This window comes from Perca flavescens, chromosome 19, assembly GCF_004354835.1.
Source record: "Perca flavescens isolate YP-PL-M2 chromosome 19, PFLA_1.0, whole genome shotgun sequence".
NCBI classification, from domain to species: Eukaryota; Metazoa; Chordata; class Actinopteri; order Perciformes; family Percidae; genus Perca; species Perca flavescens.
In genome coordinates this window covers 2,523,325-2,541,331 of record NC_041349.1, presented here as the reverse complement: position 1 = coordinate 2,541,331, position 18,007 = coordinate 2,523,325, and the positions used below count along the sequence as shown (strand labels likewise).

At 40.0% G+C, this 18,007-nt stretch overlaps 2 protein-coding genes across 2 annotated transcripts; both read left to right on the top strand.

Annotated features, from left to right (window-relative positions):
• Positions 1 to 5,745: 5,745 nt before the first annotated feature.
• Positions 5,746 to 6,594, top strand: LOC114546109 (gap junction delta-3 protein-like). The gene has a single exon (XM_028564773.1). The coding sequence runs from the start codon at positions 5,746 to 5,748 to the stop codon at positions 6,592 to 6,594; it is 849 nt and encodes a 282-aa protein (XP_028420574.1).
• Positions 6,595 to 13,067: 6,473 nt separating this feature from the next.
• Positions 13,068 to 14,053, top strand: LOC114546108 (zinc finger protein 239-like). The gene is made up of 2 exons (XM_028564772.1): positions 13,068 to 13,085; positions 13,412 to 14,053. Exons 1-2 carry the CDS (start codon positions 13,068 to 13,070, stop codon positions 14,051 to 14,053), a joined length of 660 nt encoding a protein of 219 aa, XP_028420573.1.
• Positions 14,054 to 18,007: the final 3,954 nt, after the last annotated feature.

The window sequence follows — 18,007 nt, the reverse complement described above, 5'->3', positions numbered from 1 at the left end:
TCCTGATGCTCAGGTCACTTCCTGACCCTGTTCTGCCTCAGGACCAGTCCTGGAACCAACCAATCAGAGTTACCCAAATTATAACACAACAGAAACTAAACTACATCACACACTGGAACACACAAACAAAAGCACAAAGCAAAATGCAGTGCTACCTGTCCCTAAAGAGAGAGGACAGTGCTACCTGTCCCTAAAGAGAGAGTCCAGAGCTACCTGTCCCTAAAGAGAGAAGACAGTGCTACCTGTCCCTAAAGAGAGAGTCCAGAGCTACCTGTCCCTAAAGAGAGAAGACAGTGCTACCTGTCCCTAAAGAGAGAGTCCAGAGCTACCTGTCCCTAAAGAGAGAGTTCCATGTGGCAGACTACCTGACCCCAGCTACTGATACCAAACTAAGAACTACGTTGACCAACTACAGACTCAGTGAGCCCAACCTGGCCATCGAGACAGGCCGATACAAACAATCATGGCTCCCCAAAGAGGAGGAGCTTCTGCCAGCTGTGCAAGAGAGATGTTCAGTGTTCCTGCAGGTTGGACTCTTTGGAGTTGTGTCAGTGTCTCCAGCTGCCATCAGAGTGCTGACTGACAGCTTCTGTAACGCTGCAGCTGCTTCTGATTGGCTGAACTACAGCTCAGACTCGCCCTCTGCTCTGACGTCATACTGACATTTCTAGATTTGGATTTAAAGGTGTGAAGAAGTGATGAAGACAGACAGCAGCAGAGTCTGTCAGTGTCTGCAGACGGAGGAGGAGGAGGAGGAAGAGGAGGAGGAGGAGGACAATGTCTCTCTGACCTCATCTGGACTTTAACAGGTGAGCAGCCTGACAGGTAACATTACACACCTTTGATGAAGAAACTCTGCTGTCGCTCCTTATATTTGGGGGATTCATAATATACATCAACACTGGTGTTTACTGTTTGTAGATCTGAATATTCACTAATTAATTTCCTAATTATTCTGTGATTTGTGACTTTTTCTCCAAAGTGAGCCTTTATATGGTCAGTGAAGTGTCTTTCTGCTCCGACAGCCTGAATACTTATTACTCTCTGACTGAAACTTGATCAGCTGTTTACTCTTTTTGGGGGGATTCATAATATACATGAAAACTGGTGTTTACTGTTTGTAGATCTGAAGATTCACTAATTAATTTACTAATTATTCTGTGATTTGTGCCTTTTGGCCAAAATGAGTCTTTATATGTTCAGTGAAGTCAGATTTAATCAACAGGAAACAAGTTAGATTTGAATCCCTTCATTTCTGAGAAATGAGGGAGTGTCTTTCTGCTCCGACAGCTTGAATACTTTTTACTCTCTGACTGAAAACTTGATCAGCTGGTTACTCTCTGACAGCACTAAACTACACGCCCACAGCTGTTTGTAGTCTTTACCAGAGGCCCGTTCCAGAAAGCAGGTTTAGTGAAAACTCTGAGTTGGTTAACCCTGAGATGAGGGAAACTCTGGGTTTTCCGTTTCAGAAAGAGCGGTAACTTCACCTCAGAGTCAGTTACTATGGTAACTTAACCTCAGAGTCAGTTACTATGGTAACTGAGCCTGTGAACCTAACCTGGTCGGGAGCAGGTTTTCTTCAAGAAACCTCGAGTTTCTCTCAGTCTCCTCCCTCTCTCATTTCCTCATTCATTCATTCAGTCTGTATCAGGCGCATTCTAATGCAGTTTATTTGCATGAATAAAAAGAAATAAATGATTATGCATTATAGTTCTGTTAATGATCATGGTGCTGCAGCCTCATAATGGGATTAGTATAGCTTACTTTTTCGCCCACAGGATTGCACCTAAATGAAATTATAGGTGTAATACAATTTTAGCACCAATTCTCTCTCTCTTTCAGCAGCAGCCGCTGTCTTGCTTTTTTTAACGAAATGCATGTTCAAACTCGCTGTATGTGCGCATGAGTATTTCCGCCGACCAGTTTGTTTGTGGTTGTTACCATGGTGAATCGTAGAATCATGGTTCCATTCATGCTGCCTTTTTATAGTGGTAGTGCAAGCGGGTAACCCTGAGTGAACCTACTCCGAGTTGATTGAACCAACTCAAATCAGCTGTTCTGGAACCAAAAACTCAGAGTTTCCATCTCAGGGTAAATCAACTCAGACATCAGGGTTAGACTCAGAGTTTGTTAAACCTCCTTCCTGAAACGGACCTTAGGAGACAAAGTTAGGAGACTCCATGTTGGGGAGGCGGGGCCTGTGTTGTCCTAATATGGGCAAAGAGGGTGTAGCCTGGGTGTAGCTGAGCTGTGATAGGCTGGGACAGTTTGATTTCTTCAGGTAGGACAGCAGGGTGTTCAATGCACCAAAATGTTCAAATAAAAGGTTTTGTTGAGGCTGACTTTGTCCTCGACAAAATACACAAATTCAGAATAGGCGAAATAACACTGCATGAGGAAAACTGCCTGGGATTATCATAAATCATTTGATGAACTACATGTGTGTGTGTATGTGTGTGTGTGTGTTTTGTAAATTGTGTAAGGAATCAGATGAAAGTGTAACTAAAGTAACTAAATTAACAGATAGTAACTAAAGTAACTAGTAACTAAAGCTGTAACAGATGAATGTAGTGGAGTAACTAAAGTAACTAGTAACTGAAGCTGTAACAGATGAATGTAGTGGAGTAACTAAAGTAACTAGTAACTGAAGCTATAACAGATGAATGTAGTGGAGTAAAAGTAAAATATTTCTCTCTGAAATGTAAAATAGAAAATCACTTTTTATATTTTAGCTACTTGTAATATTTCCTCTTTGATGTTTATTTTTTACAGTGCAAAACTGCAAAACTGATGTTTAAAAAGAGTTTTAATGACTTGATTTAAATTTAAAACTTGATGTAATCCAGAGATCTTCAACCGCGGGCCACCAAAGTATTGTTAGTTTTATTATTTTTATTAAAATGTGTTAACATGATTTCAACATAATATTAACAAATATGAATCAGCCTATTAGTGAAGAAAAACAGTATTAAAGTTAGACTAAGTGGCCCATAGTTATTCACTGTGCTATGTGTATGTTTACCATTAAAACATGATTACAGTTATTATTTAAAAGGCTTAGAATTATATGCATTAAACAAGGTATTATAAAGGCTTTAGGCCGACCTACACATTACTGTAGGCCCAGTTTAACCCTTGTGTTGTCTTCACCGTAATCCATGAACTTTTCATTCTGGGTCAAAATGAAAAAATGCGGGGGTTTTTGTAACTTTTTTTTAAGACTTTTTATACTCATAGTAAATAAACCTCATTTAAATGACATTATACCAAATTTTGGATTGTGAAAAAAGCTGAAATTATGAATTATTTTGACTAATAAAATAGTTAAGATCAGACAATGTTGAGTGAATCACAGACTGGTTTATATCACAGTTTGGTCAGGATGCTGTTTCGAAAACATTTTTTAAAAAACATGTAAAATGCCATGAAATTTAATAAAACCAAAATTCAATGGATGTAATCATTAATTTTACCTGCAACCAACATGGATGCATGGATGTATATGCTGTCTGGGTTCCTACAACGTACATGCATGCATCCATGTTACTTTGGGGCAATTTGGTTGTAAGAAACTCATATTTCTGATATAAAAACTTTGAAAACAGGTCAAATTGGACACAAGGATGACACAAGGGTTAATATGCAACTTCATTTGATAAAATATATGTACTAGGAGGTTCCTGCCCCGTCTCTCTTTTAGTTAAGGGCTCTGTGGCTTAAAAACGTTGAAGAGCCTGATTTAATCCGATTTAAACATGAACCCTTGTTTGTCAGCCTTTGAGAAACATGGCAGTGAGAAGTAATTCTTTCCTCTCTGTTGATCTCAGTCTGAAGCCAACAGGAAACAACAGTTGAGACTATGATTAGTAACAGAGAAACAGCTAACAGGACCAACCTGTCTGAACAGGAGAAACCAGCATTCCTGTGTCACATGTTAGACGCCTACACAGTCTCAGTCGTCTCAAACGCCTCTTGATGAAACAGATCGGCCTCCATTTTAATCACCACAGCTGTCACACAGCGGCCATGTTGGGACTCAGACTGCAGAAGAAAATCGAAGATCCAGCAGAGTTTGGCGATCATACACCAGTAGAGAGTTGACATCCAGATCGAAACAAACAGCACAAACACACACAGCACAGGCAGTGACAAGAGTTAGGATCAGGGACTACTCAGACAGGAAAAGGTTAGCCCCATCCCTCTATACATAAAATAATAACTAATTCACAATGCTATTCACAGCACAGGTACAGTACAATACACTGTGCATCTATTATTGATTGGAACATTATTTTGTAATAAGTTATTAGCCTTCCCCTACTCAAACTTCTCATAAAATACATGAGAGAGAGAGAGAGTGACAGAGAGAGGAAGAGAGAGAAACAGAGAGAGAGAGGGAGAGGGAGAGGGGGAGAGAGAGGAGAGAGGGGGAGAGAGAGGAGAGACAGAGAGAGAGAGAGAGGGGGAGAGAGAGGAGAGACAGAGAGAGAGAGACAGCTAGAGGGAGGGAGAGAGACAAAGAGAGAAAGAGAGAGAGGTGGAGAGAGAGGGGGAGAGAGACAGAGAGAGAAAGAGAGAGAGAGAGAAAGAGAGAGAGGGAGAGGTGGAGAGAGAGGGGGAGAGAGACAGAGGGAGAGAGAGGGAGAACACCAAAACATGGCAGTGAGAATGAATTATTTCCTCTCTGTTGTGCTCACTCTGAAGCCAACAGGAAACAATAGTTCAGACTATTATTAGTAACATGAATGAATGTAATAGTGTTACCTAACTGCACACAGCTGTAAACACTGTACATATCTGTCTATATGGTTCAGACGGAACATCTATATTTATTCTATTTTTCTTATTATATACAGTATTTTGTTAATACACTGCATATATCTATATTATTCTTACTACTACTATAATGTCATTGCTGCTACATTACACATATCTGTACATGTTGTTCATACGTTGTTCATATTACATAGCCATATTTATTTTGCTCTTATAAACACTGCAATATATTTATTTGTCTGGTCTGTGCAAAACCTGTCTATACTTTCTATCACATTGCACTTATCTGGTTAGACGCAAACTGCATTTCATTTTCTTTGTACTCTGCACAATGACAATAAAGTTGAATCTAATGTAATCTAATCTAACAGAGACAGTGTTTTTTAAGGATTATCAAAGAGGGTAGGTTTGGCACGTCTCTGCATTAGGGAAATTAAAATGGGCTCATTGTGTCATCTTTCTGCCAATGGCTTGTTCTTAAATGCTGTATCTGAGGAACGTTTCAGACCTGCAAGTGGCTCCGCCAGCCACTGTACTTCCACAATTAGCAGCTTGGAGCTGATCCAGGCTGTATTCATAACTGTTTAGAGTAACCAACATGAATGGCCATTGTGGGGTTCAACTGTTTTCTCTTTAAGATCATGTGTTAGATGAAACCTAAGGAAGAGAGATAAGGGGGTTCAATATAGGCCAGTGTTGTTGTTTATTTGGTTGAGTGATGTGCTTATGTTGCTATTATATTGCAGGTGGTATAATCACATTTTATTTTTGGTTTCAGGTAACTGGAACACGAACCATATCACCACTGTTAGGTGCATAAACCCTGGACCAACCTTTGACCTGAGATTGGTCTCACAATGAGTCATGTATTTGAGATACATTTTACTTTCTTTTCTTAACCAGAGACAGACAGGTGGATATATCTCCAGACTTTCAAGAAGCCGAACCCAACACAGCGCTGCAATCATGGGTGAATGGGGCTTCCTAAGTGGAATCTTTAATAGCCTTCAGGCCCACTCGCCAATGCTTGGTCGTTTCTGGCTCTTACTCATGCTTGTCTTTCGGATACTGATCCTAGGAACTGTAGCCAGTGACCTGTTTGATGATGAGCAAGAGGAGTTTGTCTGCAACACCCTCCAGCCGGGCTGCAAACAGGTGTGCTACGACATGGCCTTCCCCATCTCCCAGTACAGATTCTGGGTGTTTCACATCGTCCTCATCGCTACACCTTCTCTGGTTTTCCTTATGTATGTCATGCATCATCACAAGAAGAGGACCAGCCACTCCAATTCCAGCAAATTTAACAGCCAGGACTTCAGAGATGAGATCCATTTAAGGAGGCTTTACCTTATCAATGTGGCCTTCCGCATTTTGGCAGAAATTGGCTTTCTAGTGGGCCAGTGGCTGCTCTACGGCTTCAAGGTGGAGTCCCAGTATCCCTGTAGCCGTTTTCCTTGCCCCTACACAGTGGACTGCTTCACCTCCCGCCCTGCAGAGAAAACAGTCTTCCTCTGCTTCTACTTTGCCGTGGGGTTGATGTCAGCGATTTCCAGCTGTGCAGAGCTTTTCTACAGCTCCATGAAGTGGTTCCGCCCAAACAAGCAGCCCTTCACCCCGGAGCCTTCCTACAACATGGAGCAAGAGGAGCCGGAGGCAGTGGGGAAACCTCGATGGAAGACGGTTCCAGAGAGCTTGTCCAGTAGCGTGAGTCTGAAAGGAGGATCACTGAGGACCAGCACCAGTAGGAAGGTCTCCAGCATCGGCCACAAGCACACGGGAGGCAAATATGCAAGCACAAGGACATTCATGGTGTGAGACGGCCTTGATTCAAACACACTGCAATCACTTCTTTTTTATCTAAATGTTATAATGATAAGTACTGCATACAATAAAACTGAAGTATTTCACAGTTAACGAGGGAAGGAATTTTCATGATGGTACTATCACAAGGAAATGCCTTGGAGGCAGTCATCAGATCAGCAAACGAGGAAAGAGTTTTCTTGGAATATACAGTATTTCAACTTTTTCAAACCCTTAACACATTTATGAGAAAGCTCCCGCTGCACGCTGTCTAACTTCCAAAGAAACCTTTAATGATCCCTAGCTAGATGAACAGGGGAGCAGTGGATATGACACAAGTCTAAATGACATGGAACGTAAATGATGAAGACCTCTACAGGGCCCCGAGCCACAGCTTGGACTGTCTCTGGTCCAGTTTAAATCATGTTTTCTCTCCCGCTGCAGCGCTCCATTTGTGTGTATGTATGCGTATATGTGTTTATGTCTGTATGTGTGTGTGTGTGTGTGTGTTTGTGTCTGTGTGTGTGTGTGTGTGTGTCTGTGTGTGTGTGTGTGTGTGTGTGTGTGTGTGTGTGTGTGTGTGAGGCTGTCCATCAAACCTGTGGAGGCGGCGTGATGTTACTGTAGAAATAACATGGTGAGAAGACCTGAGAGAGACAGACAGTTATCATACTGAACACACAGACAGACAGACAGACAGACACACAGACAGGCACTAGGGATGGGCGATAGAGACGATATGCAATATATCAATAAATATAAAAAGGCCTATATATATTTAATATATAGTTAGTTGTCAGGCCGGTGAAAGGCTGACAACTCACTATATATTAAATATATATAGGCCTATATATGTATGTAATATATATGTAATATATATAGGGCCTATATATATTAAATATTAGAGTTGTCAGGCCGGTGAAAGGCTCCAGCCTGACAACTCACTATATATGAAATATATATAGGCCTATATATATTTAATATATAATATATAGATAACTCACTATATAACGGATGATTGGAATATTGGCAGCCAGTGTTTACAGACGTCGTACGTTGAACATACGGCCGTGTGTGTGTGCTCGTGTGTGTGTGCTCGTGTGTGTGTGCTTCTGTGTGTTTGTGTGTGCTCGTGTGCGTGTGTGTGTTTGTGTGTGTGCTCGTGTTTGTGTGTGTGCTCGTGTTCGTAAAAGTGTGTACACGTGTGCTCAAATTCGTTACATTAGGCGGCAGGTAAGAAACTTTGTTTTTATTTAAAGTATTTTCAGTACATTGTCACAGAGACACCAGTTTTTCCTGTTCTCTGCATCGTGGGGGGCATTTAAGAACCAAGGACTTAAACTAAGTCAGTGTAGATACTTTAAGCTTTTTCTTTCTACAACTAGTGTACTTGAATTTTATCTATCTGCACCATTATGTTGTATAATTACAGTTTTGCACAATAAATGTTCTCAAAACATCAGGTCTCAGTCATTGATACACGTAATGTTTTTAAATCTATGACAATAGGGAAGGCTGCTGGGCCTGATGGCATTACTCCACGAGTTTTAAAGACATGTTATAGTCAACTTGCCTCGGTTTTCACTGACATTTTTAACTTGTCACTCTCTTTGTGTGGTTCCAAATTGTTTTAAAAAATCCATTATAAATCCTGTGCCTAAAAAAACGACTGCCATCTGTATGAATGATTTTAGACCTGTAGCGTTGACTTCTGTGACTATGAAGTGTTTTGAACAGCTTGTGAAGACACATATCAACAACAGCATACCTGCCTTAACTGATCATTACAATTTGCATATAGATCAAACAGAGCTGTGGATGACGCTGTATCCCTGGCGTTACATACTGCACTCCAACATCTAGAGGGCAGGGAGAAGTATGTCAGGATGCTATTTGTTGATTATAGCAGTGCCTTTAATACTACTAGACCTTCCATTTTAATATCTAAGCTGTTAGACCTGGGCCTCTGCAAATTTATTTGCAGTTGGATACAGGACTTTCTAACAGGCCGTCCCCAGACAGTTAGAGTTGGCACTACATACTCAGCCTCTATAGTGCTAAACACTGGAGCACCACAAGGCTGCTGTCTCGGTCCTCTGTTATACAGTCTGTATACCTATGATTGTATTGCTAAACATCCCACTTATGGTATCGTAAAATTTGCAGACGATACTACTGTGATAGGACTTATTGACAGCAATAATGAAATTGCCTACAGAGATGATTGATGATGATGATGACCTCTCTGTAGGCCGCCTCGTCTCCAAACAATAGTTTAAACACCAAGGTGGTTCATATTTTATAACTTTATCATTTCAAGTATTCATGGTAAGAAAATGTGTTTCATAGTTTATTAAACAGATGTTTTCATTTGTCTTCAGGGTCACATCAACCACATCCTGGGCCTCTGACAGCCGGCCAATCACGGTCCTCTCCTAAATTGTCGAAGATTTTGAAAAAAAATGTTATAGAATAGTATGTATAAAAAAGTCATAGTAGTCAAAAATTTTGAAAATAAATGTCATAGTATAGAATGTTGAATTTTTTCAAAAAGACATTGTATTATGTAGAAAAAAGTCATAGTATAGTATGATGAAATAAAAAAAAAAGTCATAGTATGTCGAATAGTATATGTCATAGTATAGTATGTTTAAAAAAACTCATATTGTATGTTAGAAAAAGTGATAGTATAGTATGTCATGTCATAGCATGTTTTCTTTTTAAAGTCATAGTCGAAAGTATATAGTATAGTTTGTCAAAAAAGTCATAGTAGAGTATGTCGAAATTTTTGAAAAAAGTCATTTATTTATTTATTTTTTTTTTATTTATCCTTTATTTTACCAGGTGATGTCCCATTGAGATAGTCAAATCTCTTTTACAAGGGAGCCCTGGAGATAGAATGGTATATAGAAAAAAGTCATAGTATACATAGTTATCAGAAACCAGGAAGACGGCGAGCGGGATCGTCTACACCGTGAAAAGCTGCAGCCATTGGCCGCCTGCAGACTGTAAGCCCCGCCTCCATCACTTGAGACAGAACAGCAGCTGGTTAATGAGTGATAAATGTTCCAGCTGTGCTTCTGTGTTTCTACCTAAACAGACTAAAAGTCCTGATTATTTACATGGAGTCTGGTGGAGATATGCTGGTTCTATACACGCTAAAAGTCCTGATTATTTACATGGAGTCTGGTGGAGAAATGCTGGCTCTATACACGCTAAAAGTCCTGATTATTTACATGGAGTCTGGTGGAGATATGCTGGCTCTATACACGCTAAAAGTCCTGATTATTTACATGGAGTCTGGTGGAGATATGCTGGCTCTATACACGCTAAAAGTCCTGATTATTTACATGGAGTCTGGTGGAGATATGCTGGCTCTATACACGCTAAAAGTCCTGATTATTTACATGGAGTCTGGTGGAGATATGCTGGCTCTATACACGCTAAAAGTCCTGATTATTTACATGGAGTCTGGTGGAAATATGCTGGCTCTATACACGCTAAAAGTCCTGATTATTTACATGGAGTCTGGTGGAAATATGCTGGCTCTATACACGCTAAAAGTCCTGATTATTTACATGGAGTCTGGTGGAGATATGCTGGCTCTATACATGCTAAAAGTCCTGATTATTTACATGGAGTCTGGTGGAGATATGCTGGCTCTATACATGCTAAAAGTCCTGATTATTTACATGGAGTCTGGTGGAGTTTGGTGATGGTCAGACAGAGACATAAACAGCCCTACACAACACAGAGTCAGTCAGACGGAGAAATAGCATCAGATGCTACATTAAGCATTCAGCTCTGACTCACTCAACGCCAAACAGACGTCATTCATCTCTAACCTACATCACAACTAAATACAGTACAATACAACATTGTGTGGCATGCTTTAAAGCATTTTGGCTAATATTATCTCTGTATCGTTTAACATGTGACTTACCACAGCAGTTATCAGGAGTTCTGCTGTGGATTACCCAGAATTCATCACTTTTAGGGCTGCGGCGCAATGTGGAAGTGAAGCCAGCAGGCGGTGCTGTCCCCATTTCTGCAGGAATTAACCAGAACCTAAAATACATCCCGTTATACTGGTGTTGGTGATTTCTTTTACCAAACCCACCAGACTCCATGTAAATAATCACTGATTTTATCATCATAAAATACATTATATACTTTATAATTAAGTCATATAATACTGTGTAATGAGCATTTATTTCAGACGCAGAAAGAAGTTGTTTTGAAAGTCTCACTTTTGCAACCCCTTGTTATCATAAACATTTTTTCTGAATAAATAATGTATCGTAAATAAATAAATGTTATTCCTTAAAATACAGGGAGCATAAGTAAGTACACCCCTGTGTTAGATTCCCATAGAGGCAGGCATGGTTTTATTTTGAAAGGCCAGTTATTTCATGGATCCAGGATACTATGCATCCTGATAAAGTTCTCTTTAAAATAGCTGATGATGTGGGGGGTATGGTGAAGGGTATGTGATGATGTGGGGGGTATGTGATCATGTGGGGGTATGGTGAAGGGTATGTGATGATGTGGGGGTATGGTGAAGGGTATGTGATGATGTGGGGGTATGGTGAAGGGTATGTGATCATGTGGGGGTATGGTGAAGGGTATGTGATGATGGGGGGGTATTTTAATTCCAAAGGCCAAGGGAACTTTATCAGGATGCATATTATCCTGGATCCATGAAATAACTGGCCTTTCAAAATAAAAGTCTGCCTGCCTCTATGGGAATCTAACATAGGGGTGGACTTACTTATTCTCCCTGTATTTTAAGGAAGAACATTTATTTATTTACGATACATTATTCATTCACAAAGAAAACTGGATTTCTTCTAATTTGTTTAAAGTGATTGTTCGGAGTAATTTCACCCTAGGGTCCTTTGCACCATGACCTCGAGCCAAACACCCCCCAAGAAGCTTTTTTCAGCTGGGTCTAACATTGGGAGAGTTAGCGTAGAGCAGCGTTATCAGCTGAATAGCTTAGCGCAGGGGCTAATGGATCCACGTTTGTCTCTCGTAAATTACCCCACTAATAATGCCCGAAATGATAACAAACGTTTACTGTAGGGTTATTTTTCTGTTCTCTTATTATTATAAATGTCTGACAACATTATGGGATGGTTCCGTACAAGAGTAAGATCCTTTTTTTAAACATAAAAACATCCGTTTACATGTGGAAATATGCTGGCTCTATACACGCTAAAAGTCCTGGTTATTTACATGGAGTCTGGTGGAGATATGCTGGCTCTATACACACTAAAAGTCCTGATTATTTACATGGAGTCTGGTGGAGATATGCTGGCTCTATACACACTAAAAGTCCTGATTATTTACATGGAGTCTGGTGGAGATATGCTGGCTCTATACACGCTAAAAGTCCTGATTATTTACATGGAGTCTGGTGGAGATATGCTGGCTCTATACACACTAAAAGTCCTGATTATTTACATGGAGTCTGGTGGAGATATGCTGGCTCTATACACGCTAAAAGACCAGACTCCATGTAAATAATCAAGACTTTTAAGGGTTTATTTCAATCAAACCAGAGTGGTGATTGTTGGAACAGTGGAAAGATGAACCAAGACGACTTTTGGTAGTTTTATTTAGTTTCTGTCCACTTTGAATTAAGTGTGTTTTACCATGATAAAAGTAGTGATTATTTACATGGAGTCTGGTAGGTTTGGCGACATCGGGCTTGAAAAATACAGAAATTACACTTTAAGGACAATACTGAGGTACTGTTACAGTAGTAACGGATCTGAGTACTCCACATCTGCTCTGACTTTCACTTCCTGTCACTGCCTGTTTGTTTTATCAGCAGGAAACATTGGTTCCTGTTGATCGGCGTTGGCCCGAATATAAAGCTCCATTCAGACAGGAAGAGCATCAAACTGGGCTCTTCTGTCATTTAGAATCTGATTCTGTTTAAAAAAATTCACTTATTGCAAGTTGATCTGGATTTCAGAACGGACTAAGGATGTTCCACTGTCTCACGGTGTGTCTGTTTGTTGATAGTATATATATGGTGTGTGTGTGTGTGTGTGTGTGTGTGTGTGTGTGTGTGTGTGTGTGTGTGTGTGTGTGTCTGTGTGTGTATTAGACGGTGTTCATAATTTGACAGACTTTGATACTTGAAATGCTGGACTTCAGTAAACCTGTTTAACTGAGCTCTTGGTCTCAGATTGATCCTCGTGTTCTGGGAAACTTAAGTCCGAGGAAGATAGTATATGTATATATATATATATATATATATATATATATATATATATATATATATATATATATATATATATATTAGTGTCTCTGTGTGTAGATCAGCAGATAGTATATGAGTATAGTGATGTTCTAGTGTGGAGTGTCTCCTGTCTCATGGTGTGTCTCTGGTTGTTGTCTTCACAGCTCATCTGTGGGACGAGACCCTTCTGACTTCAGGACGTCCGTCTGGAATTAGTTCCCCCTGAAGAACAAGAATGAGTTCTCCACAAAAGGTGAACATCCAGTGTGTTTGATTGTCTATGGTACACATCATAACATTTCATATGAAAGTCCCACTGGTATCTCGTCATCTATAAATACTACAACACTACCTACACAACTTCTCTGGTACTCAGAGGGCCATAATCAGGCAACTGCTCTGGTGTTTCCCCCTCTCATTCCCCCTGCTCTGGTGTTTCCGTGTTTTTACATTCAACCATGACATTTAACTCTATCTATGTCTCTCTCTCTCTCTCTCTCTCTGTCTCTCTCGCTCTCTGTCTGTCTCTGTCTCTCTCTGTCTCCCTCTCTCTCTCCGTCTGTCTGTCTGTTGCTCCAGAAACCCAGAGACCCAAAGGATAATGTAAAGAACGTTCCACCAGAGGAGAAGCCCTTCAGCTGTGACCAGTGTGAGAAGAGCTTCAAACGCAGCAGTCACCTCAAAGCCCATCAGCTGACTCACAGCGGCGAGAAGCCCTTCAGCTGTGACCAGTGCGGCAAAGCGTTTGCTCTGGCGTGTTCCCTAAAACTTCACTACGGCATTCACACCGGAGAGAAACGCTTCACCTGCGGCGAGTGCGGAGCCACTTTCCTTCACAAGGGTCACTTCCAAAACCACCAGAACATTCACACGGGGGAGAGAGCGCACGGCTGTGACCAGTGTGGCAAAGCGTTCACGTCCAGAGGCGAGCTAACCAACCATAAGCGCATTCACGCCGGGTTGAAGCCGCACAGCTGCGGCGAGTGCGGGCAAGCGTTCGGGCGGCGAGGAACGCTGATTCGCCACCTTCGTATTCACTCCGGAGAGAAGCCGTATTGGTGCGAGATCTGTAAGAAGATGTTTTCCCGGGAATACGCCTTGGAAGTTCACCGGCGCGGTCACGCCGGAGAGAAACCGTACGTGTGTGAGGAGTGTGGGAAGGCTTTCAGTTCATCAGGAAGCCTTAATGGCCACCAACGCATTCACGCTGCTACGTTTTGACCCGGGCTCCGTCATGTTGCCGGTGTCGGACATACGCAGATATTCTTTTAATCCATTTACGGGTATATTAACATATGCATGAAATAAACTGTGAAAACAATTTTCCCCCAGTGGATCAAATCCATCTTCGTCCGCTTATCCGGTGTCGGGTCGCGGGGGGAGCAGCTCCAGCAGGGGACCCCAAACTTCCCAAATGGTGGGATCAAATGGTGAGTAAAAAAAAAAAAAAAAAAAATCTTTAGAATTTTAAATTGAAACAAAACTGGAAGAAGTTGAAAAAAATTTAAAGACATTTTGAAAAAATAAAAAAAAAATCTCAGAATTAGAAAAACAGTCAGCTAAATTCTGATGTTATAAAAAAAAACTTAAAAGAAGCATTGAAAAAAAACACACTGTTAACAAATACTGTGTTCAAGTATTAAAAGTAGAGACTGTAAAGGATCCATTCGAAGTGTTTTCTAGATCTCAACTCATCCCATGTTCAGACCAAAGTTGTTTACTATCTTTATCTCCAGCGGATGTGTAAATTTGGCTATGAATCTATTAGATTTGTTTAAAATCAGTGTATTTTTAACATTTAAACCTATAGATAAAATTGTGATTGCAAAAAAAACTCGCAAAAACAAAAGGCAACAAAAACATTGAAATAAACATCAAAATAAGCGCCATAAAAACATTGTCAAAAGTGCCAAAGTCTTCAAAAAAAAAGCTAGAAAAAGTTACAAAACACATTTAAAAATTGTGTATATATATGTGTTGTTGTAATGCATCTTAATAATGTTAATAATAATGTTTTTTGACCACGTGTTGTTGTTGTAGTAGAACTGTGTGAGTTTGGTCTCTGCTGTGTTTTCTGGTTCTGAAATGAATGAACTGTTGGTTTGGGCACTGGTGTGTGATGTCATGTGTCTGTTGCCATGGTGATGATTTTTATTTTGTAGCCTAAATGTTCCTCTAATACAGTGACGGTTGAATTAAAACTCCATAAATTAAAGAGCTGTGAGCTGTTCCCTGCTGAACTGATCATGTGTAAAGAAAGAGAAGGAGCTGTGCTGCCACCTGCTGGCTGTCTGACTCAACTGATATGATGCTCTCATCCAGAGAGAGGTTTACTATCAGCAGCTTATTGAAAATGATAAGAAGATGGATATAAAGGGTCTGATATGATGCTCTCATCCAGAGAGAGGTTTACTATCAGCAGCTTATTGAAAATGATAAGAAGATGGATATAAAGGGTCTGATATGATGCTCTCATCCAGAGAGAGGTTTACTATCAGCAGCTTATTGAAAATGATAAGAAGATGGATAGAAAGGGTCTGATATGATGCTCTCATCCAGAGAGAGGTTTACTATCAGCAGCTTATTGAAAATGATAAGAAGATATAAGAAGATATAAAGGGTCTGATTTGAATGTGTGCAGTTATTGTCCAGGGCTATAATCCATGGAAGTGGGGGGGCCGTCTGATGCCTTGTATGTTATGAAATGTTGCTGGTGAAAAACACATCTAAAGAATGTAAATGTGACCCTCAATGTGACTTGTTCTTCTCTTTGTAGCTACATTAGGCTCACTTAGCTTTAATAAGATAAATGTTCTGAGGTGTGAGGGTCTCTGGGGACCAGTGATTGGCCGGCTGGACTCCACTGGTTGGACTGGTGTGATGGTGTTCAGGTCTTCCTCAGTGAGGAGTAGAGGACCTCTGGCTCTGCTGGAGGCTTTGACCATTGACTGTTAATATTAAGTCTTTGGCTTTTACTTACTTTATTATTAGACACCTCATACATGTGTAGCTAAGCAGTTCATTTACATTTTCATTAGCCATGTAAACCGCTTAGTCTGAATGTTTTCTTTTTTTTTAGAATGAGGACAAAAAAATCAGTATTTTGTGCATGTAAACACAGTCAGTGTTTTGTCCTTTTGTAGCTATATCTTGTTATAGGAATAGATCATTATATTTCCACATTTAGGAGGGAAATCATCTTATTCTCTTTCTTTAAGTCTCATTTTCTGTAAGTACATGTGTGCATGTAAAAGTAGTCACTGTTGTTTCGGGTAGTGTGTACACTGTGTACCGTGTGTAACACCAGTGTGTGACAGTGACTGTCTGCAGTCATGAGCAGTCGTTTCCAGAAGTAGTACGATACACACTATCTGCATGTCTTGACCAGAGCACCTTCAGTAAACATCATTGATAATGAAAGGTCAGTTGTCTGTGTACTGTTTGTATATGAAATGTCCCACTGTTCCTTCATCACCATGAAGTGATGGAGACAAAGAAGAGCAGCCGTACCTCTCTGTTTGATTTGATGTCTGATCACAGAAGTGTCAAAGTCTACTCGTTAAAGGGAAGTACAGTTTACATTTTCTCAGTTTTTTTCTTTCTTCTTAACACGTGTTACTGCTGTGAGAGCTGATAAGAAAACCCAAGTCAGGTGAAAAGGACTTCACGCCCACAGAGCAGCTACAGTATAAACAGATATATATATATATATATATATATATATAAACATGTCAGGGTGTCACACAGACCATTCATTATTAACACTGAAAATACAACTGTGATTCAAAGTATAGATGGCAAAGCTGAGATTCATAAACTGTAAAAGGTTGGTTACAACATGGAAACCAAATCAACAACAGTATGTTTAAAGCCCAGGTCGGACCAAAGAACATTCAGGAAATGATCGCCATACTTGAAGCCAGCTGTAAAGCTCCCGACCTCATACAGTCGACACGTCTTTGAAAGGAACTCTGGGAGATGAAGTCCAGAGGCCCGCCTGAAATTACATCTAACGCCAAAGCTTCCACTAGAAACAACTTCTTACGGACAATAACTTTAAAGCAAATATTTTGCACATATTCTTATTTTGACCGTAACACACTAAAGCACAAAGGCAAATTACTTTATGGTAAAACCTACTTGGCATTCGTGGCATTCTTGATGTTTAGTTTACACTGTTTATTTGAGTCTCTTTCTGATCCCCTTTTCAGTGGTTTAACAGAGGCGAGGTGGTGTTGTGTTCACTTACTTGCAACTGAACTGCTGCCACCTACATAGAGATAGTTTTCTTTGTTTCAAGATTATTAGAAGCTGCCTTGGCACAAATGTAGTACTTGCGTAAGTATGTATCTCTATGCATGAAAGTACGTATGCATGCATGTAACACTGCCAGTCACAGAGGAAGGAAGAAGAGTTTTACTTGATGCGGATATACACTGAACAAAAAGTCAAGACATCATTTGACCAACTGTCAGGATGGAGGAAACATCTCTACTCTGGCTGCTCTGTAAGTACACTGTGTTTCTGAAAAATATCAGCTGGAAGAAATAGAGATCGACCGATACTGGTTTATCAAGGTTGATCTTGATTATTAGTTAATGAAACCGATATTTGGAACTGATTTGCATTTACAGTTAAAATGAAAATCTTTAAATCAAAATTAAGATTTTGGAATGTTAAAAACTCCAACACAAAACTTTGTTTAAATGGTAAGTCTTGGGTTCATAAAAGTAGCGTAATATATGAATAAAATTGTAAATTTTAGTTCTTTAAATTCTTATACTGCACTATCAATTTTATTCTTGTCTTTTAATGTTTTAATTTGTTTTTAATTGTTTTCTAACTGCTCTTTAATGTTTTATGTAAAGCACTTTGAATTGCCCTCCTGCTGAAATGTGCTCTACAAATAAAGCTGCCTTGCCTTGCCTTGCCTAAATAAATGTCTAAAATGAAATTTTCTTATATTGATTTTTGAGTAGGAGTGTTCATCGCTTCAACGCACCACTGTGTCTTTTGTCCTCAGAAGGTTAAGTCAGACTCAGTGGTGAGTGAATCTGAAGCAGAGGGACAGACACAGAGCTGTGGCCGTGCAAAAGTAGACCACTTTTTAATTGATTAATTAATTAATTATTAACTTTATCGGTTATCTGGCAAATAAAACGCTGACACAGATGA

Coding starts and splice junctions, on each gene's coding strand:
- LOC114546109 (XM_028564773.1), top strand. CDS start 5,746: ATGGGTGAATGGGGCTTCCTAAGTGGAATCTTTAATAGCCTTCAGGCC.